A 24,588-nucleotide genomic window follows, 5' to 3' on the forward strand; every position below is an offset into this window, starting at 1 on the left:
GGATAGGAGTTCAGGTTTGCCAAGGAAAGACTTTGTACGACGGAGGATGCCCAGTCTGCGGCTGGCTTTGGAGGCCAACTTTGAAATGTGGTTTACCCAAGAAAGATCATGGCCGATAGTGAGACCCATGAGTTTCAATGATTGAACTTCCTCGAGGATTGTTAAGAAAGAAGATCAGAGGGTTTGCCAGACAATCCTTTTGGAGAGAGATAGTGTGTGAGATTTGTCAGGATTGAAAGACATATACCAAGTGTTTGACCAGTTTGTGATTCAAGGTCTGAAGAGAGGGAAAGGCTGCAAACTGCCTGTTTGAAGGATGAGGGATGTCATGGCACAGGGTGGCGTCGTCAGCAAATATATAAAGGGAGATTTTCCAGAGAGATCATTGATGAAGATCAGGAATAGGACCGGACCCACAACACAATTCTGCAAGGAAAGTCTGAATGTCCAGCTGATTTTTTAAGGATCGCTGTCATCCATGCCTTCTTATTGACAACACAAGGACCGATCTATGTAACGTAACGCCGAGTACCACACGCACAATGTGTGTGCATTTTGGTTTGGAAGGGAACCCCGCAATGCAATTAATACGTTCACTTCAGACTTGAAACATCTGCTCATTTGTATCGTTTGTATCGTAATATTCGGTGCACAAAGATCCTTCTTTAGCAAGGCCTTTTTATTAAAATGCCAATCCAGACCATGTCGCATGATTTCCACAAAGCAGTTTTTCTGCTCTGCGACATTGTTTACCAGACTCTGTGGCGTAATTACCTCCGCCACCAAAGGTGGATGGAGGTTATGTTTTCACTCCTGTCTGTTTGTCTGTCCGTTTGTTTGTGAACAAAATATCTCAAAAAGTTGTGGACGGATTCCGTCGAAATTTGGCAGAGATGTAGCGTATGTGACAAGGACGAAATGATTAGATTTTGGTGAAGATCCGGATTCTGATCCGGCTCATATAATTATTTTTTAAGTGATTCTTCACCATTGGGAGAAAGGGCTAAAAACGATACATAGCAGGAGATCTCAAAAAGTTGTGGACGGATTTGGACGAAACTTGGTGGACAGGTTGGGTGTGTGACAAGGACAAATAGATTCGATTTTGGTGAAGATCTGAATATGGATTCTGATATAAGAATTATTTAATTTTTAAAGTGTTTCTTTACCATTGGGAGATGGGGTCAAAAACTATACATATAGCAGGATATCTCAAAAAGTTGTGGACAGATTTGGACGAAACTTGGTGGAACTGTTGGGTGTATGACAAGGAAGAATCGATTCAATTTTGGTGAAGAGCCGGATCCAGCTCGTAGAAATTTTAAAGTGATTCTTCACCATTGAGTGATATGGCCAACCAGGCGGAGGTATGCTCTCTACTGAGTGCCGTTCTAGTTGGTAGAGCGTCCGCTCCGAGACTTGAAGGTCGGCGGTTCAAACCCTGGCCGGGTCATACCAAATACTTCAACATTGGTACACGTGCTGCTTCCTTATTCGAGACTCAGCATTTAAAAAGGATGGAGCAGAGACAATCAGCCTTGGGTTGGCAACCATTGCACATGCTTTATGGGCCGAAGGCATTGAGGTTTCTTGGAAGGAAACTCGTATCACTGTAACAAAAACGAGGGAATAACAAAGTTGTACTTCTGAAATGTCGTCGGGCATCCTGTGCATGCGTGTAAACCCCGATTTATTGATTTTTAAATGTTTTGTACCTTTTTCTGTTTTATCTTGAATTCCCTCGGTGTGTTGCAGCTGGTGCCGAACAGCCTGGCCTGCGCTATTACTGTCACACGAGGAAGAAGCTTGTTATGAATCGGACCTTTCTCTCTGAGAAGCAACCGGACAACGCTTCATGTAAGCAGAAATGATTGCGGCCTTTGCTGAACTTGTTGTTATTCCTCGTTGATCACTAGTATTTTAATATCGTATTGCATTTGTTTTTCTCATGAACGAACATCTTCCATCCGATATTATAAACCTCATCCCCCCCCCCATCCGGACCAAATTCAGATCCTGGGGGAACAGGGCCTTCTCCATCGCTGCTCCCACCCTCTGGAACTCACTACCTCACACCATCAGAGACTCCTCCTCACTCACCACATTCAAAACATCACTCAAGACCCACCTGTTCAGCACTGCATTCAACATTCACCCCACAGCATTTAACCCCTGACTATCACTTCTCCTTCTCCCTCCTTTTGCTTTAAATATTTCCCTATTGATTCTTGTCTTTTTGCAATTGTTGTTTTCATGTTTTGTTATGCATTATGTTTTGCACTCTGTCAAAGTGCCTTTGGGCTTCATGAAAAGCACTATACAAAATAAATGAATTATTATTATTATTATTTAGTGGAGCTGAAGAGACTTTTCCTCAGCGTTTTGATTTTTTTTTTTTTTTCCAGGTCGAGTGCTGGACGTAGATTCCATCAGGGAGTTTTCTGCAGCGGGATGCTCGGTTGGCTATCATGCACGCGCGGACAATACCGGGAAAAGCACTCATTTGGCGAGTTCTCAGTCCAGCTCGGGCTCCGGTTTGGAGGACGACGAAGTGACCAATCGGTAGCAGTGATGCAAAGCGCCAGGTGGCAGCACTGATGTAGGATCGGGCTTTCTATTTTCCTTTGGTGCATTGGTGGTACACCTAAAATTGAGGATTTCTTTTCATTACGACACTTTACCCTAGCTGTCATTTTTGTGTTTCATATTTTGCGTATTAAACTAATAGCCTTTTACCCCCAAAAGTAATTCAATTCAAAAAGTTGCTCCTTTTCTTGTTTCTATATGGACCACAAAAAACCCGCTCTTTCATATTATTATCAAATTGCTCGGGCTGACAGAATGGCCTATATAGGTACACAAATCACCTCTAAGCTGTCTAGCCTGGTTTGAATCCCGACCTAGCTATAAACTGTTTCACAGGCAGGGTGATTCATCAGTGTGTGTGCCGTCTCTCGGATGGACGTTAAACCAGGTATCCCGTCTGCCAGTATGGGTTGTGGACGTTAAATATTTGATGGTGTCCTTCGCGAAGAGTAGGCGAGCTATAGCCATCCCCTCAACTAGAGATGCTACCCCGCAGCTGTGTGCTGCACAAAATATACGATCAAAATGCTGGAACCTAAAAAGTGGGCAGGCCAGATAGCCTAGAAGTATGCACACTGGCCTCTAGACTCGCTCTGTTTCTTTGTCAGGCTGGGTTGAAATCCCGACGCAGCTATAAACTGTCATCCCGGTGTTTCACAGGCATGGCGAGGCTTCAATGTGGGTACTGTGCCTCAGATGCACGTTAAACTGGTTGTCTCAACTGCTAGCATTAGTTGGTGATCATTAAAATCCCACAATGTTGTTGAGGAGAGTTGTTGAGGAGAGGAGAGGAGAGTAGACGTTGAGGATGTTGTTGAGGAGAGTAGACGAGTTGTTGCCGGCACCCTGAACAAATTACTAATTCTTGCCTAGACTGTGGTTAATGAGTGGTCTAGTCTTCTCGGAGGTTCCTTGACATCAGGTTACACTGGTTACTATTTCTGGGTGAGTGCGGTTGCTATCTGGGCAGCTGTTTCTGCACTATAAACCATCACCAGGTGGTTCGCATGTTTCATCCGAATGGCTTTCTTTGGATACGAAGAGTGACCTCCATCCACACACTCTCTAATGAGACAAGAAAAGATGTTCGAACATTTATTCTATTATGCATATGAGGTTGAATGTCTTTTTCTCAAAACCGTTGGTTTGCCTGTTTTGTTTTGCTGCTTTTTTTTTTTGCAAAAATGTTTCCTACCTCCCCAAATGTATTCTGCGGTCTTATTGGAATGTCGGACACCAATTTTTATGTTTTAATTGGCTTTAACTCGTGTGTATGAACGTTGTTACCCTCCCCGTTTCGATCCGTTTGTTTGTCTGTCCACACACGTTGCTAACGTAGGCCACAAATGCCACATGGTGGTAGCCAGTATTACATGTTATCTTCTTTCGACATTGTACCTCTTTAAAGTATGTACAATTAGAATGTGACTACGTCTATAAAGTATGTACAGTTAGAATGTGACTACATCTATAAAGTATGTACAATTTGAATGTGACTACGTCTATAAAGTATGTACAATTAGAATGTGAGTACATCTATAAAGTATGTACAATTAGAATGTGAGTACGTCTTTAAAGTATGTACAATTAGAATGTGAGTATGTCTATAAAATATGTACAATTAGAATGTGAGCACGTCTATAAAGTATGTACAATTACAATGTGAGTACATCCATAAAATATTGTTACGTTTGTAGGGGGTAGACGATGATTACCGTGAAATGGGGTGAATAGGGACAGCAAGATGAATAGGGACACAAACTGAAAAAAAGTTCGGAAACTTTTTTCGCTGAAAATTGATAACCATACTGATTTGTTGATATTTAAGTTGAAAGTGTTCTCTTGTTTTTTTAAAAAGCAACTTATAGACCCTATTAACCCCATATATGGGTTAAATAGGAATAAATAGGATTTTTATGGCTGTCCCTATTCACCCCGTTTTGCGGGTGAATAGGGACAGTCACTAATACAAAAAAATAATAATCAAGAAACAATCCTGAGTTTCCAACTTATTGCTAAATTGATAGCTCAGATGGATGCACATAATATGCACCCATAATATAAACCACGGTGCCAATGAAAAAAATATGGGATAAAAAGTTTCTCCAAACTGTCCCTATTTCTTGATTATTATTATTTTGTATTAGTGACTGTCCCTATTCACCCGTAAAACGGGGTGAATAGGGACAGCCATAAAAATCCTATTTATTCCTATTTAACCCATATATGGGGTTAATAGGGACTATAAGTTGCTTTTTAAAAAAACAAGAGAACACTTTCAACCAAAATATCAACAAATCAGTATGGTTATCAATTTTCAGCGAAAAAAGTTTCTGAACTTTTTTTCAGTTTGTGTCCCTATTCACCTTGCTGTCCCTATTCACCCCATTTCACGGTACCTTAGAACCGGGTAGAGTGTATAGATTAGCATGCTGTGATTGTCATGAAGAAGATGAACCACCATAAATAAATTGGCTCCACCATGAAATAAGTAGGGAATTTGTTCAGCCCGGATGTCCTGTAAGGTGTATCTTCGTCCCCATTACGAGGAGTGGGGTATGTTAATTAGCTCAGGGATTTTGGGTCATTTATCCCTTGTATGTTGTTACCTCTGTAATTTATTTCCTATGTCCCTTTTGGCACCACACCATAGACATGAACCAAACTCGCCCATTAAACAGCTCGCTAATAATAAAACCTACCGGAAGCCAGGACATTGAGCGCTGCCGCTGATGACATTGACTTTGGAAGCGCATAGGCCGGGCGGGTCGAGGGCCACGCCCAAAAGGGCTGTGATTGGTGGGGGTTTTGATTGGCACAAGGCCGGGGTAAGATGGGACTTGCTGATAGGAGCAGCGAAGGACTGGTAGGGAGCGACTCGGTGATTGGTGAAGCACCCCAGATGACGTCAGAGCCTGGGTGATAAAAGAACGCGCTAGCGGACATTTCGCTCTCTTCTCCTTGGCTCCTCACTCTGTCCGATTCCCTCTTGCGCCTGCTCGTTTTGAACTTTGTTGGTGAACGGTCGCATTTTTATCTCTCTCCGCATCAACGCCCTCCTGGTTCTTCTCTGATCTTAATCCTCGGCGACGTGACAATATAATGATTTTAAAGGTCGTTAAAAAAATTACGGAAGTTTAGTGCTCTTGAAGCAGTCTTATTCACTATGCATATTTAACATATCCAAGTACTGCTAAATGGAAGGGTTTTGGAATTGACAAGAATGTGATTTGTGTTTTGCAGTGTTCAAGTTTATAATTCAATTTCATTAAAAAAACGATTGTCTTGTTTAAAAAAAATGAATTCTTGAATTTACTGCCGTTGATGCAGTGTCGATTACATCACCTTATCTAACATGTTTCAATAGTTCTCTGTGCCTGTTGTGGGTCCTTTATGACATCCTTAAAAACAGTAAGTTTCCTGTTTGGAATGATTTACAATTTTGTTTGACTGCCAGGCAGACAGAAAGAGTAAACATATTATCTCACTCCTCTCTGTGCAAATGCAGTCAGGATGAATTCAGAGACAATTACTGTTAAACGGCAAGTTGGTTTTCCAATTCATGGTCCGATTCGTGTTCAAAGTTTAACAATCGATTTAAATAAGTTGTTCCTCAATCATAAATTGACGTTTGGCACCAGACAGACAGACAGACAGAACCAATTGCTTAACCCCACTTTTGGCTTTGCATGCATGGGATAAAAACTGAAAAGGTCTGTCCGCTGTATGATCATAACTTGCATCGTCTACACACCACACAAAATACACCAGCACACAATCACAACACATAACAACAACAACCCCACATAACACAAAGCAGTGATGAAGATTCACAAAATGCACCACACAAACATCGATTGAGTTTTATTGCAATAAACGGAATACTTCATCATTAGTATGTGAACACGTCTATAAAGTACGTACTATTGAATGTGAGTAAGTGCTTTCTTCTATAAAAGTATGTCCTATTGGAACGTGAGTGCATCTTTTAGATACATGCGTTTAGAACGTGAATCTTATTATAATAGGGCAAACGTATATGGTTATGTCTATGGTTATGTCGTTATGTTTATATGCGACGAAAACGTCTTCTTCTTCTTCAAATAAATTAACACCCTCTTAATTAACCCTTGTAGCGGTTGCCGCTGAACATACACAATCGCCTTACACCTGCCGAGGACGCACCCACGGAGCGATCGCTGTGCCGGGCTCGCCCAGACCGCCCGGAGACGCTCAGTCTCGCCTTTCCCGGGCATGCCCGGACTCGCCTTTCCCGGGCTCGCCCGGCCCGTCCGGCGACACCCAGTCTCGCCGTTCCCGGGCATGTCCAGGCACGCCCGGCCCATCCGGCGACACCCAGTCTCGCCGTTCCCGGGCATGTCCAGACTCGCCCAGGTCTCCCGGACACGCCCAGTCACGCCTTTTAAGGGCAAATGCTCCGGCATGAGATATTGGAGTGCTTGTATATAATGCTGCCCGATAAACGGGCTTTTTAGTTTACCCGAGTTGATTTGATGCAATAAAGAAACTCGGACGAATTCCAGCTTTTTGTCGCGTCCATTCTTTCGATTCGAGTTGGAGCACAGCTCCTTCATTGGTGACCTACCGACATGGACACGGCAGTTGCCCTCAAACTGCCTACCTTCTGGGAGGCTCACGCGGCGGTTTGGTTCGCCCAGGTGGACTCCCAGTTCGCCCTGCGAGGCATCACCGCCGACAACACCCGCTTCCATCATGTGGTAGCAGCACTCGGCTCAGCCACCGCGGCCCGCGCCCTCAGCCTCCTCCAGCACCCGCCAGCCGCTGACAAGTACGGCGCGATCAAGAAGCTCCTCCTCGATGCTTTCACCCTCTCATCGGCGGAACGCGCACGGCGCCTGCTCGACCTGCCCGAGCTCGGCGACACGCGCCCGTCCGAGCGAATGGATTACATGCTCTCATTGCTCGGGGAGCACGCCCCGGATTTTCTTTTTCAAGAGCTGTTCCTCCGTCAGCTGCCTAGCCAGGTACGCCTCGCCCTGGCAAGCACGCAGATCACGGATCCCCGCGCCCTCGCCAGGGAAGCCGACAAGATCTCCTCGGCAGGCCAACGCATCGGGGCAGCGACCTGGAGCCCGCCGCCGTCCGAAGCAACGCCCATAGCGCCCGAGCACCCGGCACGGTCGGCGGCCGAACTGCCGGCGCAATTGGCGGCCGCTACGCCGCGCCGACCGCCTCCAACACGACGACCGGGGCCTCCACCTGACCAGGCGTGGTGTTACTACCATGCCAGGTTTGGACAAAAGGCCCGGACATGCCGACCCCCGTGCACTTTCGGCAAGTTTGGAAACGGCCGGGCCGGCGTTCATTACCAGCCATGAGCGCCGGCCACACGGGCAACTTACTTTTTATCAGGGACAAAGCGTCCGGACGGCGCTTCCTGTGTGACACCGGCGCCCAACTGAGCGTCATACCCGCCTCCGATCAGGACAGGCAGTCCGCGGTTTGCGGCCCCTCCTTGGTGGCGGCCAACAGATCGGCCATCCGCACCTTCGGCCCGCGCAACGTCACCCTCTGCTTCGGCAGCCAGCGCTTTCATTGGACTTTTGTGACCGCAAGCGTGCCTATGGCTCTGCTGGGCGCCGACTTCCTCTGCGCACACGGGCTGCTGGTTGACGTCAAACGGCGTTGCCTCGTCAATGCCGAGACCTTCAGCTCCCTGGCATGCACGTTGAGCAGCTCCGCGCTGACCGAGCCAGCATGCGCCCAAACCAGTTTGCTCGCCTGCTCGCGGAGTTCCCGGCCCTCACGCGGCCGACGTTTTCGGCCGTCGCGGTACGACATGGTATCGAGTACCACATACCAACTATGGGCCCGCCGGTCTACGCCAGAGCCCGCCGCCTCGACCAGCCAAGCTCGCCGTGGCCAAAGCCGAGTTCGACGCTTTGGAACACCTCGGCATCGTGCGGCGCTCCGATAGCGCGTGGGCTTCGCCACGACACATCGTACCGAAGCCGGGGGGCGGCTGGCGCCCATGTGGCGACTACCACCGCCTTAACGACGTTACCACCCCCGACAGGTATCCGATCCCCCACATTCAAGACTTCTCCGCCCGTTTGGCAGGACGGGTCATTTTTTCGAAGATCGATTTGATACGGGGATGCCACCAGGTACCTGTCAGGCCGGACGACGTCCCAAAAACGGCCGTCATCACGCCGTTCGGCTTATTCGAATTCCTTCGAATGCCATTTGGCCTCAAGAACGCGGCTCAGGCGTTCCAGCGCTTGATGGACGGCGTGCTGCGTGACCTGCCGTTCCTCTTCGTCTACACGGACGACATCCTCGTCGCCAGCATGTCCCGGGCCGAGCACCTCCGAACACTGTTCGGGCGCCTCAGTGAGCACGGTCTAATCGTCAACCCGGCCAAATGTCACTTCGGCACGACGGCCGTTGATTTTTTGGGCCACCACATCACCAAGAACGGGGCCGTGCCGCTGCCTACCAAGATCGAGGCCATCACCGCGTTTCCGCGTCCCCGCTCCATAAAGGCCCTGCAGGAGTTCCTCGGAATGGTGAATTTCTATCACCGCTTCGTGCCCCGTGCTGCTCAGCTCATGAGGCCCCTCTACGAAGCCCTCCGGGGCAAGCCGGCCAAACACGACGTCGTCTGGTCCGCAGCCATGGACGCGGCATTTACAAGCTCAAAGCGGGCCATCGCCGACGCAACACTGCTCGCTCACCCGGTGCTCAACGCTCCCATCGCCCTCACCACGGATGCCTCCGACTACGCGGTGGGCGCCGTACATGAGCAATGGGTGAACGGGGTTTGGCAGCCACTCGCTTTTTTCAGCCGACAACTCCGGCCGAACGAGCTCAAATATAGCAAGTTTGACCGCGAGCTCCTCGGTCTACACCTGGCCGTTCGCCATTTCCGCCACCTCCTGGAGGGCCGACCCTTCACGGCTTTCGTCGACCACAAGCCGTTGGTTTACGCAATGGCCAAAGTCACGGAGCCGTGGTCGGCGCGCCAGCAGCGCCACCTCTCCGCCGTGTCGGAGTTTACCACGGACATCCGGCACGTCGCCGGCAAAGACAACGCCCTGGCCGACTGCCTTTCTCGGGCCAGCGCGAACGCGGTCCACCTCGGCGTGGACTTCGCGCTTATGGCGGCTGACCAGACCACCGACACCACGGTGCAAGCCCTCCGGGCGGCGGACACGGGCCTCCGCCTGGCCGACGTCCCCTTCGCGGACACTGTCCTGCTCTGCGACGTCTCCCACGGCCAGCCTCGCCCCATCGTGCCCGTTACCTGGCAACGCCGCATCTTCGCCTCCCTCCACGGCCTTTCCCACCCGGGCCGGAAAGCTTCCCAGAAGCTGGTGTCGGCGCGATTCGTCTGGCACGGCCTTCGACGGGATGTCCGCGATTGGACCAGCACCTGCACGGCCTGCCAACAGGCCAAGGTCCACCGACACACCCAGGCCCCGCTGGCACCTTTCACCGTGACCGAACGGCGTTTCGACCACGTCAATGTGGACCTGGTGGGCCCCCTCCCCCCATCACGGGGTTTCACACACCTGCTCACCATGGTGGACAGGACTACCAGGTGGCCGGAGGCCGTTCCCCTCGTCTCCACCACCACCGCCGACGTGGCGCAGGCTTTCATCGCCACCTGGGTCGCCCGTTTCGGCGCACCGGCGGACATCTCTTCGGACCGCGGGCCGCAGTTCACCTCCGAGCTGTGGGGCGCGGTCGCCCGCAACCTGGGGGTCACGCTCCACCGTACCACGCCCTACCACCCCCAAGCCAACGGGTTGTGCGAGCGGTTCCACCGTTCCATGAAGGCCGCGCTCATGGCCGGCCTTCAGGACGGCGGCTGGACCGACCGGCTACCGTGGGTCCTTTTGGGCCTCCGCACGGCCCCCAAGGAGGACCTCCGGGCGTCCACCGCCGAGCTGGTCTACGGCCAGCCGCTACGCGTCCCGGGCGAATTCGTGCCCGACGCTACCAGTCCCTGGTCCGCAGCTCGCCAGCGCTCGGACCCCCAGGAGACCGCCCGACGGTTTGCCCCCGTGCCAACGTCCCACCACGGTGACCCCCAGTCCTACGTCCCCCCAGCGCTTCGCACAGCGGAGTACGTTTTTGTGCGTCATGACACACACCGGGGGCCACTCAGGCCGCCGTACGACGGACCCTTCCGGGTCCTGCGACGGGACGACAAGTCCTTCGTCATCGACGTCGGCGGCAGGTCGGACCGGATTTCGGTGGACTGCCTCAAGCCGGCGCACGTGGACATCGACCAACCACCTCGGTTGGCCATTCCTCCGCGGCGAGGCCGCCCCCCGTCCACGGTGCCTCCCGCTCGACCACCCACCCCCACACCGGACCCCCCCCCCCCCCACGACCCTCTAGGGGTCGCTTCAGCCGGGTCATCAGGACCCCCCTTAAATTGACCCTGCCGGTGCAAGTCGATTCTGGGGGGGCGTGTGTAGCGGTTGCCGCTGAACATACACAATCGCCTTACACCTGCCGAGGACGCAACCACGGAGCGATCACTGTGCCGGGCTCGCCCAGACCGCCCGGAGACGCTCAGTCTCGCCTTTCCCGGGCATGCCCGGACTCGCCTTTCCCGGGCTCGCCCGGCCCGTCCGGCGACACCCAGTCTCGCCGTTCCCGGGCATGTCCAGGCACGCCCGGCCCGTCCGGCGACACCCAGTCTCGCCGTTCCCGGGCATGTCCAGACTCGCCCAGGTCTCCCAGACACGCCCAGTCGCGCCTTTTAAGGGCAAACGCTCTGGCATGAGATATTGGAGTGCTTGTTTATAATGCTGCCCGATAAACGGGCTTTTTAGTTTACCCGAGTTGATTTGATGCAATAAAGAAACTCGGACGAATTCCAGCTTTTTGTCGCGTCCATTCTTTCGATTCGAGTTGGAGCACAGCTCCTTCACCCTCTTAATTATGTTTAAACTTATGCTGCGTTCACTATTTTTGATTGATATACTATATAAATAAATTAATTAATCTTATTTATCATAGAGCAAACATGTATGGTTAGTTATGTCGTTATGTATGTGTGTTTGTTTATCTGCGACTAAAACGTCTTCTTCTTCAAAATAAACATAACAGCCTCTTAATTAACCCTCTTAATTACGTTTAGACTGCTGAGACCCCTCAGACCTTTGATGACCCTTTAATTCCCCCAAGACCCTTCAGACCACCAAGACCCCTGAATACCCAAAATACCCTTAAAGATCCAAAATACCCTGAATACCCCGAAGACCCAAAACACCCCAAAGTTCCAAAATACCCTTGAAGGCGCAGAGGCCCAAAAAGACACTAAAGACCCAAAATACCCTTGAAGGCCCTGAGGCTTTAAAATACCCTGAAGACCCAAATGGCCCCGAAGACCTAAAAGACCATGAAGACCCAAAACACCCCGAAAACCCAAAAGACCCTGAAAACCCAAAACACCCTGAAGACCCAAAACACCCTGAAGACCCCAAAGAGCCTGAAGACCCAAAGACCCAAAATACCCTTAAAGGCCCAGAGGATCCAAAAGACCCAAATGGTGCCGAAAACCCAGAAGACCCAAAGGAACCAAAAGACCCTTAAGACCCAAAATCCCCTGAAGACCCAAAAAACCCTGAAGATCCTGAAGACCGAAAAGACACCGAAGACCCAAAATACCCCAAAGACCCAAAACACCTCAAAGACCCAAAATACCCCAAAGACCCAAAACACCTCGAAGACCCAAAACACCCTGAAGACCTGGAAGACCCAAAAGAGCCAGAAGACCCAAAACACCCTGAAGATGCAAAACACCCTGAAGCCACCAAACACCCTTAAAGACCCTTTAGACCCAAAATACCCTTAAATACCCTGAAGAACCAAAATACCCCCAAAGACTCTTAAAGACCCAGAGAAAACAAAAGAACCTGAAGACCCAAAAGCTCCTGAAGACACCAAAGACCCAAAAGACCCTGAAGACCCAAAACACCCCAAAGACCCAAAATACTCTTAAAGGCCCAGAGGATCCAAAAGGCCTTGAAGACCCCAATGGCCCTGAAGACCCAAAACACCATGAAGACACAAAAGACCCAAAAAACACCAAAATGGTCAAAGATGCCTATGCCTCTCAAACTACGTGTGGTGAGGCGCAGGGAGCATGCCGAGTCACGCTGGTATATACAATAAAACACAAAAGGTCTGTTTGTTCGCTGTATTAACATAAACTTGTGTCATCAATGCATCCTCTACAGTCTACACAACACACAAATTACACCACACAAACACCACACATAACAAGTCCTGGTGAGGGTCTGCAATCTCATAATTCCATGTTTGAGTTTTTCATTTTGAGGGCTTTTGGGATTTCCTATCCATGATCTTCCACAAAGTAGCAGCAGCAAAAAAAATTTCAAGTCAAAGAAGTCAAAAAAATTTTTCTACCCCCGCTAATTTCACCCCAATTCCACTTTTTTGAAATACCAACTTCTGTCCTGGAAGTCCTTGTAGTGCAGCGGCATAGCAAAAATTTAAGAAGAATTGTGCATTTTGTGATGGAAGCACCAAATTTGGCACAATGATAGAATGTTATATTTAGAACATTTTCAGATATGGAACCACTTTGAAATTCACCCAAGGTCGCCGCCATATTGGATTTCAAAATGGCGGCTTTAAAAATCTGTAACCCTTAGGGGGGGTGGCGGAAACAAATCCTACAGGCACAATTATTGCCCCATTCACCCTATATCTTTTCTAACATCAGTAGACACATTACAGCGGCGATTCTGAGCTCAAGGGAACATCTAGGGGTCTGGGGAGTGAAAAATTTGAAAATTTCGGCCAAAAATACCCCTAAAAGAGGTCATTTGGTGTCAAATTTCAGGGGGGGTCGTGTATTGTCCTGTAGATAAAACATGCTGGTCCGTTGATTAACCCCTAATTAAACGACTTTTTTGTTTGTTTGCTCCATCCAGGTTTCAATCATGTCGAAGCAGTTCAAGTTAGTTCATGTTACCAAGCATGTAACTTCAACGCCAAAGACGCCACTGGACTGGGAACTCTGTGTTCTGTGTCAAGTTGATATAGGAGAGTCCCTACAGTGTCCTGCTGTCACGAAAAGAACTGATGCAGGTGCTGGATACAAGACACTTGAAGAAAATCTATCAGCATTCAATAAACTAGGCAAGCTGCCACAAGACGTGGACTTGCAACGACTGGATGAAGGCCAAGGGATAGCTGCCACTCTAGCTGCCCACCAAGCCAAGTGGCACAAGTCATGCAGGGTGAAATATAACACTACCAAGCTACAGCGGGTACAGAAGAGAAGTCATCCAGAGGGAAGCCCTATCCCCAGTACAATCACAGATAAGTACAAGCTTACTAGGTCTCAGGCAGCTTGTGTTGATAGCATATGCGACAATTTGTGCTTCTTCTGCCAGCAAGAGCTTGGTTTGGAGTTTCATCAAGCAGCGACATTGGAACTAGATAAACACGTTCGCAAGGCTGCAGAGTTTCTTCAGGATACCACTTTGTTAGCCCAACTGAGTGCTGGGGACATGGTCGCAAGAGAGGCCAAGTACCATAAGAAATGTTTGACATCCCTATACAACCGCGTGAGGGCAGCAAAAAAGCTTGCTGAGCAAAGCCAGAGCACGGTAGATGTCATTTCAGCAATAGTCCTTGCTGAACTGGTAACGTACATAGAGGAAACTGCTAAAGAAGAAGACACTGCTCCTGTATTCAAGATGGCAGACCTCACCAAGCTCTACACAATGAGAATGGAACAGTTCGGAGTTGTGCTGGAAACACGAGTCCATACAACCAGACTCAAGGAGCGTATCCTGGCACACTTCCCTGATCTGCAGGAGCACAGGCAGGGAAGAGATGTCCTGCTGGTGTTTCAGGAAGACATTGGCAGTGCATTAGCCAAGGCATGTCAACATGATATTGACAGTGATGTTGTGCACCTGGCACGAGCTGCAGGGATTATAAGGAAGGATATGTTCCAGTCATCTCAGCCTTTCAATGGGTCCTTCTCAAACAAATGTCAAGAAGAGTCTGTGCCACAACTGCTGCTGACAATGGTCTCCATGATTTTAGAGGGCGCAGGCATCAAAGATCAGGCATGTCAGTCATCGGCATCGGCGTCTGTGACAATAGCTCAACTTCTCAAATACAACAGTGTGAAGCATGAGAGGAGAGGTGCAGGCACAGACGTACGACACAGCATTAGTCAAGAGACTCCTTTGCCAATATATCTTGGCTTGATGCTTCAAGCCCATACGAGAAAGAGGGAACTGGTTGACACATTATCTGGACTAGGGATCAGCATTGCCTATGATAGAGTGCTACGGATCTCTGCAGAGCTGGGGAACGGGGTCTGTCAGCGCTTTCGGGCGGAGAAGGTGGTCTGTCCCCCAAAGCTCCGCGGTGGAGTGTTCACCACATCAGCTGTGGATAATATAGACCACAATCCCAGTTCCACGACAGCACACGACTCCTTCCACGGAACTGGTATTTCATTGATACAACATCCAGACTATGACAATCAAGGCACAGACCGAGGTATTGTCATCATCGGGGGTGTCTCAAATGTCAAGACTGTGGAGGACCTTCCACGGTATTACACAGATGTACAACCAGTTAGTTCACTTGCCAAAAGCCACCCTGTACCAGCTGGAACCCAGGCGTCGCTGCAGAGGAATCCTGCACAAGCTGAACTGGATAAAGAGAAGAGGTGGCTCCAGACTGTGAAGGATGCATGTGACAGTGGTGACACACAGAATCCAGGAAACATTTCTTGGGCTGCACATCACGCAGAGAACCAATCGGCCAAGGATACTAGTATCACAGTCACACCTACTGCCTTGCTTCCCCTCTTCCATGACCAAGCCCACTCAGTGCCAATGATCCACCATGCCATGGATGTCGTGAAAGCAGCGATCAATGAGCTAAACCCTGGACAGATACCCGTCGTCACACTGGACTAACCACTTTATGCGATCGCCAAGCAGGTGCAATGGAACTGGCCAGACACACATGGTGAAGATCTCTTTGTGGTCATGCTGGGTGGTCTACACACAGAGATGGCAGCTTTGAAGACAGCAGGAGACTGGCTGCAAGACAGCGGTTGGACACAGGCATTGGTTCAGGCAGAGATAGCAACAGTTGGCACAGCAGACTCCTTCTTGCGTGCAGCTCACGTCAGCCGTACAAGACGCGCCCACCAAGTAACTGTTGCTGCCCTACACATACTGCAGCATCGTGCATATGACATATACAACGAAAGAGCAACTGCAAGAGATGAGGAACCATTGGAGTTCGAGGCATGGTGTGACCAGAGAGCAGCGGCATGTCCACAGTTTCAGTACTGGGCCACTGTACTTAACCTGGAGCTCTGTATACTCCTCTACATACGTTCACTGAGAGAGTCCAACTTCACGCTGTACATGGACACCCTACCAGAGCTAGCTGCCTGGTTCGCTGCATTGGACCATATCCACTATGCTCGCTGGTTACCAGTCCACATCAGGGACATGGTTGGCATTGCAGAGAAACACCCAGATGTTGCTGCCAAGTTCCATGCGGGGCACTTCACATCCAAGAAGACTAGGCATGCTTTCTCCGCCATCTCCCTAGACCAGGCTCATGAACAAAACAATGCCACGGCCAAAGGCGATGGCGGGGCAGTGGGCCTAACTGAAAATCCAAGTGCCCTTCGACGGTGGATGGTGGCTGGCCCCGAAGTTGCTCGGGTCATCACAGAATTTGAGACCTCACAGCAACTGCGCCAAAGGGGAGAGCACACCCACCACCATGAGCAAACCGACAGTGTGCAGAAGAAGTTCGTCCAAGATGTCCGTGCACTGACAACAGTCATCGAAGAGATGGGCAGCCCCTTTGAAGAAGAAAGCACAGATTTGCTGGTCCTGGGCACACTGGAGATCTTGGGCCCAGCTGTTGTAGATACTGTGCGTACAGCTGTACAGATTGGGAGAGATCAGTTCCATTCATTTGAGAAGGAACGTCTGGCAGACAGATCCAAGCCACTCAATGATGTCATCAAACGCAACAAACTCCCGTTGTTTTCATCCATCAAGGTCAAAGCTGCCCAGAAGAGCAAACAACAAGTAGCCTCTGCAAAGAGTCATTCAGAGCTCTTCTCCAGACTATACATCGCATGCCAAACCAGAGATGGGGGTCTCGAGCAGTTCTTCAAACATGAGAACAGCGCACATCCGCCAGCACTCTCGCAAAATGGACAGCTCCGCTTTGGTTCCAAAGCTGACTTGTTGCAGCCCTTAGAACAGCTTGTCGAAACAAAGTCGGACCCACCACGAGTATCTTCTGTGATCCTCGATGGAGCTGTAATAGTTCAAATGCTGAGCCCAGGCCAGACCAAAACATTTCTTGACTATGCCACAAAAGTATTCGTTCCATACATTATGTCACAGCTTCAACATCGATCTCGTCTCGATCTAGTGTGGGACCGCTATGCAAAGTCAGGCAGCCTGAAGGCAACTGCAAGGACCAACAGAGGCAAGGGAATACGCAGACGTGTCACTGGCTCTGCCCTCCTACCAGGCAACTGGCACAGTTTCCTCCGTGTCGACGAGAACAAGGAGGAACTCTTCAGCTTTCTGTCTAAGCAGGTCACGGAGTCCATCGATGTGCCAGACAAACAGCTGATTGCTACTGACGGTGAACAGGTAATGTGCATGATGTATGTTAGTGTGTGTTAGTGAAAGTGTGTGTATGTGTCTGGGTGGTGAGAGTGGGTGCGTGCCTGCTTGTGTGTTTGAGAGTGTGTGTACAATCTTCTGTGGTTTCAGTACATATTATACAATGTATTATTGATTTATGCTGTTGTAGAGTAAATTCTTACCCACATATGTGTATTCTTTTCATCTATCTATAATTCCAGTAATCTCTGTGTGTATGTATGTATGTATGTTTGTATGTTTGTATGTCTGTATGTCTGTGACCGCTGTTTCTCGACAACCACGGGTCCGATATACTTTAAACTTGCCAGGTATATTGCTGGGGACCCGAGGATGTGCCTTTTCAAGGTTTCATATTAATCGGACAAGTAGTTACCGAGCTATGTCCAAAAAACGATTCAACCAATCAGAGAGCAGCGAGCTATCACGTGTGCCGAACGTGCCGAACAGACTCTGCCTCGGACGGCACATTTGAGAGCGTATTCATTTATTTCACGTTGGCAAACTATGTTGGCGTTCAACTATGTTTTAAAACTAATTAAAACTAATTTGCGATTCATCGTAACTGCGATTTGCGACCTTCCGGACAGTGAAGACTTCACTTCCGGCAGCCAATCACAGAACGCGTTGTTGCGTAGGCGTGGCCGATGTGAGAGCGAGCCGACAGCCGAGCCGAGCGCGTGCGCCATTACGGTTCGTAATTCGATTTCTTCCGGAGAAAATAATAATTTCTCGATTTCTTATGCGCATTATTTCTCCCAGAGCGAAGGGCGGAAGCGAAGAGCGTTGTTTTTTTTGTTTACGGGCGTACGGGCGGGGTAGAGCGTACGGGTAGCGTTTTTTTTTTTTTTTGGCAAGGAACGGGCATCCACGTACGGGCATGCCCTAGTATAATTTAATTTTGATTATATAATCCCGATTTGTATTATCTATTCGGAATAATATTTTGTATTGTATATATAATCTTTAGCTGTCCACGGTACACTCCCTCAAATTGTTAAGAAAGGCCTATTGGCCATAGTGTTCTTGAATTGCTTTTTTCTTTCCTATGGGATATGGGATTATCAGTTGCTTATGTGCATTAAAACATATTTCAATACAACCATTCAATTCATTGACCTCAGAAATGTACATCTAGACACCAGAATCAAGTATCTAGCTGGCATAGAACCAGAGATATCGGTCAGCAGATTTTCGGAAGCCGCCATCTTGGAATCCAATATGGCGTCAGTAAATCAACTTCTAAGTAGAACCATTCAATTCCTTGACCTCAAGTTTGTACATCCAGACACTAAAATCAAGGCTGTAGCTGGTATAGAACCAGAAATATTTGTAATTAAAGATTTTTAAGCCGCCATTTTGAAATCCAATATGGCGGCCACATTGGGGTGAATTCCAAAGTGGGTTCCATATCTGAAAATGTTCTCCATATAATATTCTATCATTCTGCCAAATTTGGTGCTTCCATCACAAAATGCACAATTGGTTTGCTATGCCGCTGCACTATTGGTGTCCTTGTGTTTTATACTTCTCCCTCCACCCCCCCCCCCCCTTCCCACGCCTCCTCCCCCCAAGCCCTCTCCTTTCCACACATCTCCCTGCTCTCAAATGTTGTGTTTGTGTGCTTCCCCTTCTCTCCCCATCTTGTTTTCCGCTCCCTCTTTTTGTGTGTTTTGTTTGTCTGGTTGATTTGTTTGTGAAGTAAATGTTAGGTCTTTCACGAGCCTCGATTCAGTATACAAAAAAGAAAAAGAAAAAAAGAAAAAGAAAAAAAAAAGCAGCTACATGGCATGCACAACCAGCTTTCAGAGCGTACATTTTCCCGGATGCCGACCCTGAGAATATCGTTCCGATCACGCATGTCGACTTGGGAGACATGTCGATCGCGTAAAGCAATTGCTTCAATCGGTCTGTCGGTCAAACAAAATTGAAAATCATTCCAAACAGGAAACTTGCTGTTTTGGGAGACGTCATAAAAGACACAAACAACAGGAACGAATAACTAATTTAATGTGTTAAATAAGGTGGTGTAAAAGGTGGTGCATCTGAAAAAACGTTTTTGTCTACAGTCTTTCAAACTTTTTTATTTGAATTGAAATATATATTTGAACACTGTAGAATACAAATGGCCTTGTTTGTACTTCCACAAACCTCCAGTTTAGCCATACTTGGGCAAAAATTGACGCTGTCTTAACCAATCAAATTTGCCGCCCGTTTTGAGGGTGGAGTTGCATTGCAATTCAGGCAATAATGGTGGCACCTAGTGATGCAACGATGTAGCTAACCTCGTCTAAAATATCTGTTTGTTTCGTGTGTCTTTTTCTCAAATATCATTCCAAAATTGTGAATTCCTCTGAGAAGAGTTGGCAGAAGTTTCAGCTCTGGACTTCTGTTTGACCCATCGGCTTCGCATGGGTACCATCCATCGTCCCTGGTATTTAAATTTCACAGACGAAGCGAATATAGATCACGCACGGAAACCCAAAGCAAGAGTTGAAAAGACCCTTCCCATGTCTTTTTTTTGTTTTATGAACTGTTAAACCTAATGTCCCATTACTTAACCTGGTTATTTTAACTGCTGCAGGTTCTTAGGGTACATCGTCTTTCCATACATCCCCATCGGGATGAGGTTGAGAGGACCAATTGAGGACCATGGGGTCATTCCTACTGAACTTTCCATTGGTTGATTTGGCGTTTTGGGACTGTTGTCGTTCTGGCAAAAGTAACTTGACATTAATTATTTTTTGTACGAACATAAAGGCTTCTGGAAGAGCTGACCCAATGTCCTTCTTTCTGGAGGAAACATGTGCCAACTTGTTATCTCCTGATGCTAACACAATTCATTATATCTTCTGCAATGCATGGTCACCCAGTGATTTGGGCTGACATGATGGCCTAGAGGTACGCACACTCACCTCTACGCTGTCTGGACTGGGTTTGAATCCCGACCCAGCTATAAACTGCCATGTTTCACAGGCAGCATGATTCATCAATGTGTGTGCTATCCCTCGGATGAACATTAAATGGACGTTCAGTTTTCCTTGCATTTTCTCCTTCTCATTGGGCTCGAATTGCCACAGCAGTAGTTTCACGAAGCCACATGGAACAGACCATTCTGTTACTATCGTTACCTCCAACACCAAAGGTGGGCGGAAGTTATGTTATCACCCGATTGTTTGTCTGTCTGTGAGCAAGATATCTCAAAACGTTATGGGTGGAATCGGACGAAGTTGGGTGGAAAAGCTGGGTGTGTGACAAGGAAGAGTTGATTCAACTTTGCTGAAGATCCAGATACAATCATTTTTTAAATTTTTAAAAGTGATTCTTCACCATTGGGAGGGCAAAAAAATAATATAAAAATAAAAATCATATAGGGCAAAAAACAATATAAAGCACAATATCTGAAGACGTTGTGGACGGGTTATGACAAAACTAGGTGGATGAGTTGAGTAGGTGACGAGAACAAGCCAATTCGATTTTGGTTCAGATCGGGATCCACATCCGGCCTATCAGTGGATGGAAAACATAAACTGTTCAGTTTAGCGGAAGTATGTGCTCTACCGAGTACCACCATTCCAGTTTCTGCTGGCAATGCATATAAATCATCCGCCATTCTCTTCATTTCTGCTGTAAATTCAATAAAGTAATTTAGTATTTCGTTTGTCAGTAAATGTGATTAATAACAAAAATCTAACAAAGATTGACTGGCATTTACGGAGATGTTAGTAGGAAGAGATGGACTGATTAAGGCAGCCATTTTGGCAAAAAAAAGAATTCTCTCTAATACCTTGGACTGTGGTTTGAGGACTGACTTTGCCAGCAGAGAATCCATGTTTGAAGAAATAGGCTTAGTGATGGAGTCGTAGAAGATGTTGGGATGGTAGGCCATATCGAGAAACGAGTTTGATATGGAGAGAGACACACAATGCCACAAATATTCCTGGAGAGGGGGTTTGTCGAAAGGAGTTATGAACATATACAGCAACAATCTGGGTCTGTTGAAGTGTAGGAGGGACATGAGTTGGGAACATCCTGTGTGAGGTTTCTGTCAGATGGCAGGAGGTGGAGGCAACTTGGAGGGAGAGATCTGAGAAGTTAATTTGAAGCCCTCTGATGCTGGAGACCCACAGAATAAGTGAGGGAGGAGGAAGTGATAGTTTGGGGATTTAATAATTCAAGAGGAGTGGAGTAGGAGTGGAGGCAATAATGTTGGCAGAAACAGGGATTCATGGCATTACATCCTGATGCATTTCCAACAACTTGGTCCACATAGCTTCCGTAGGCCAAGATCCTGCACACAATCTCAAACATGTCCAGGGTGAAAATGTGGACTATTACATGCATGCAGAAAAAAGCAGTGATTTTAAATTTTCAAACAGGATTTGGTGCTGGCAAGGAAGAAGAGAGAAAATTGGAAGGAGTGCAGGGAGTGGGGTGGATGGAAACAGGAGGGGAGATGGGAATGGGAAAAGGGGATGTGGAGGAGTATAATTAGAACATTCATCATTACACAAATACAAGACATGACCGATCAAGTGTTTTACATGATTGAATGTTATCCATAACAAATTTGGCTGGTACAATTTCTAATTGCAGCCTAATAGGTGTTTTGCATGTTTTTGATGAATTTGACCTTTGGCTAATTTTGACCAATTTTTACGAAGATGTACTACATCACAAATACGCTGTGTAAAGTTCTAATTTGACATCTTTAAAAATGATTGAGGTATGGCAATAATAAAAACACAAGATGTTATATTTGATGATAATGGGGTATAATTGTTGTCATGGAAACCGTTGGCATGCCAAAATGGCAACATGGATAGTTTTGATTTTTGGTGAACCAATTAATTCAGTGAGCCAATATTAAAATCCTGTTAAGATTTCAAGTCAATTGGATGAAAGTTGACTTGTATGTGACCATTTTGACCCTTTAACATCAAAAGCAATATTCCTCTACATTTTGATTGGTGAACCAATTCAATGAACCAATATACAAATTCTCTTCAAACTCGCAGAGTACCCCCTCCGGTTGGGTGGAGTTTGCGCATTACTTGCTGAAAAAGGTATACAGTGCCTATAGAAAGTTTACACCCACTTTCAAAATTTCCACCTTTTGCTGCCTTCTAATCTGGAATTAAATTGCATTAAATCAGATTTTTTTCTACCTTTATTTACGCATCGTAACCCACAACTTCCAAGTGAAAAACTTTCTACAAATTTCAGAAAGTAAATTTAAAATACAAACCTAGAATATTTTGGTTGGAAACGTGTCCACCCACCTGAATTAATACTTGCTGGAAGCACCTTTGACAGCAATTACAGCTGTGAGTCTGTTAGGATAGGTCTCTACCAACTTTGGACACCTTGATTGGGCAATATTTGCCCATTCTTCTGTACAAAACTGTTCAAGCTCAGTCAAGTTGCATGGGGAGTGTTGGTGGACTGCAATCTCAAGTCATGCCACAGATTTTCAATTGGATTTAGGACGGGGCTCTGACTGGGCCACTCAAGGACATTTATCTTTTTGTTCCTTACCCACTCCAGTGTAGCTTTGGCTGTGTGCTTCGGGTCGTTGTCATGCTGAAAAGTGAACTTCTGTCCCAATTTCAGCATTCTTGCAGAGGGCATCAGGATTTCCTCTTGGAATTTTCTGTATTTTGCTCTGTCCATTTTTCCTTCTATACTGAGAAGTGCCCCCAGTCCCTGCTGATGAAAAACATCTCCATAACATGATGCTGCCACCACCATGTTTCACAGTAGGGATGGTGTTCTTTGGGTGATGTGCGGTGTTGGGATTGTGCCAAATGTAACGTTTTGAATTGAGGCCAAAACCACAAAACTTTTTGCCACATGGCTTCAGAATCTCCGGAGTGTTTTTTTGCATACCTCAAACAGGATTAAAGGTGGGCCTTTTTGAGTAATGGCTTCCTTCTCGCCACCCTACCATACAGGCCAGCCTACTTGTGCAGTGCTGGGTTGATTGTTGTCACATGCACCCAGTAACCAGTCTTTGCCATAAAGGCCTGTAGCTCTTTCAAAGTTACCATTGGCCTCTTGATGGCCTCTCTGATCAGTCTCCTCCTTGCTTGGTCACCTAGTTTGGAGGGACAGCCTGATCTAGGCAGGGTCTTGGTGGTACCATCCACCTTCCACTTATTAATAATTGTCTTGACAGTGCTCCAAGGCATATTCAAGGCCTTTGAAATATGTTTATACCCATCCTCTGATCTGTGCCTTTGCACAACTTTATCCCAGACGTCATTTAAAAGCTCCTTGGTGCTCATGGTTTAGTCTTTGCTGTGAAATGCATTACCCAGCAGAGAAAACCTATAGGAACAGCTGAGTTTCTTCTGAAATAATCAGAATCACTATAATTTAACACAGGTGGAGGCCAATTACCTTGGTGTGTAATTTTGAAGGTGATTGGTTACACCAAACTAATATACAATTGCTATTATAAGGGGGGTGGACACTTATCCAACCAAGATATTCTAGTTTTGTATTTTAAATAAATTTTCTGAAATTTGTAGAATTTGTTTTTCACTTTGAAGTTGTGTGTTACGAAGTGTAATTAAAGTTGGAAAAGTCTGATTTAATGCAATTTAATTCCAGGCCATAAGGCAGGAAAAGGTGAAAATTTTGAAAAAGGGGTGTTGACACTGTAGTCTGTATGTTGCAAGAAGATTATATAGACGCTTGTGTGGTGTGCGTCTCAAGGAGTCAACGGGTCTAAAGGACCTAAGGGGTCCAAAGGGTCTGAAGGATATGTTCCAGTAGTGGTTAGGTTCTTAAGAGATCTAATGGCTCTGTATGATCAATGGGGTGTGAAGGGTGTAAGGGGTCTAAAGGGATCTTAAAAGGTCTAAAGAGCATCTGAAATGTCTAACAGGTAAATTTGACTAGGAGGACAGGTCTAAGCCCAAAGGGATCTAGAAGGTCTAAAGGTAGGTTCCAATGATGCGCAATTAATAGACGTACGCACAGTACAACTCACGTTTAAACAGTATGTAATTAATAGACGTACTCACGTGGATCGACCGAGGCTTCACCGTCCGAAGTGGAGATAAGGAGGAGGTATCCAGACCACATAGAACATAAACCAATAATTTACCACAACGGAATAAACGAGGTAGTGAGGAAGGTATAGAGTACAGCGATTTAAAAGGAAGGATGTGTACGAATTTTAAGAGTTTTAGGGCGAGGAAGAAGGATTAGAGAATAGAGATGGGAAAAGGAAAGAAGGAAAGTAGTCATGAACATGAGGCCTACTGTGACAAACAAATAAAAGGCT

General features: G+C 47.2%; 1 protein-coding gene across 3 annotated transcripts in view; it reads left to right on the forward strand.

Moving 5' to 3' along the window:
- The window catches only part of GTF3C6 (general transcription factor IIIC subunit 6), a 42,447-nt gene extending 38,268 nt beyond the window's left edge, over window positions 1–4,179 (forward strand). For 2 of the 3 annotated variants that reach the window (XM_068131278.2, XM_068131279.2), the window contains exons 5-6: window positions 1,756–1,857; window positions 2,406–4,179. In XM_068131278.2, coding sequence (XP_067987379.1) covers window positions 1,756–1,857; window positions 2,406–2,566 — 263 coding nt within the window. In that variant the 3' untranslated portion in view covers window positions 2,567–4,179. The remainder of the gene's footprint in view (window positions 1–1,755; window positions 1,858–2,405) is intronic. The other variant, XM_068131277.2, reaches the window with a different exon arrangement.
- The last annotated feature ends 20,409 nt before the right edge of the window (window positions 4,180–24,588 follow it).

Source organism: Myxine glutinosa, chromosome 11 (assembly GCF_964187855.1).
Source record: "Myxine glutinosa chromosome 11, kmMyxGlut1.1, whole genome shotgun sequence".
In the NCBI taxonomy this organism is placed as follows: Eukaryota; Metazoa; Chordata; class Myxini; order Myxiniformes; family Myxinidae; genus Myxine; species Myxine glutinosa.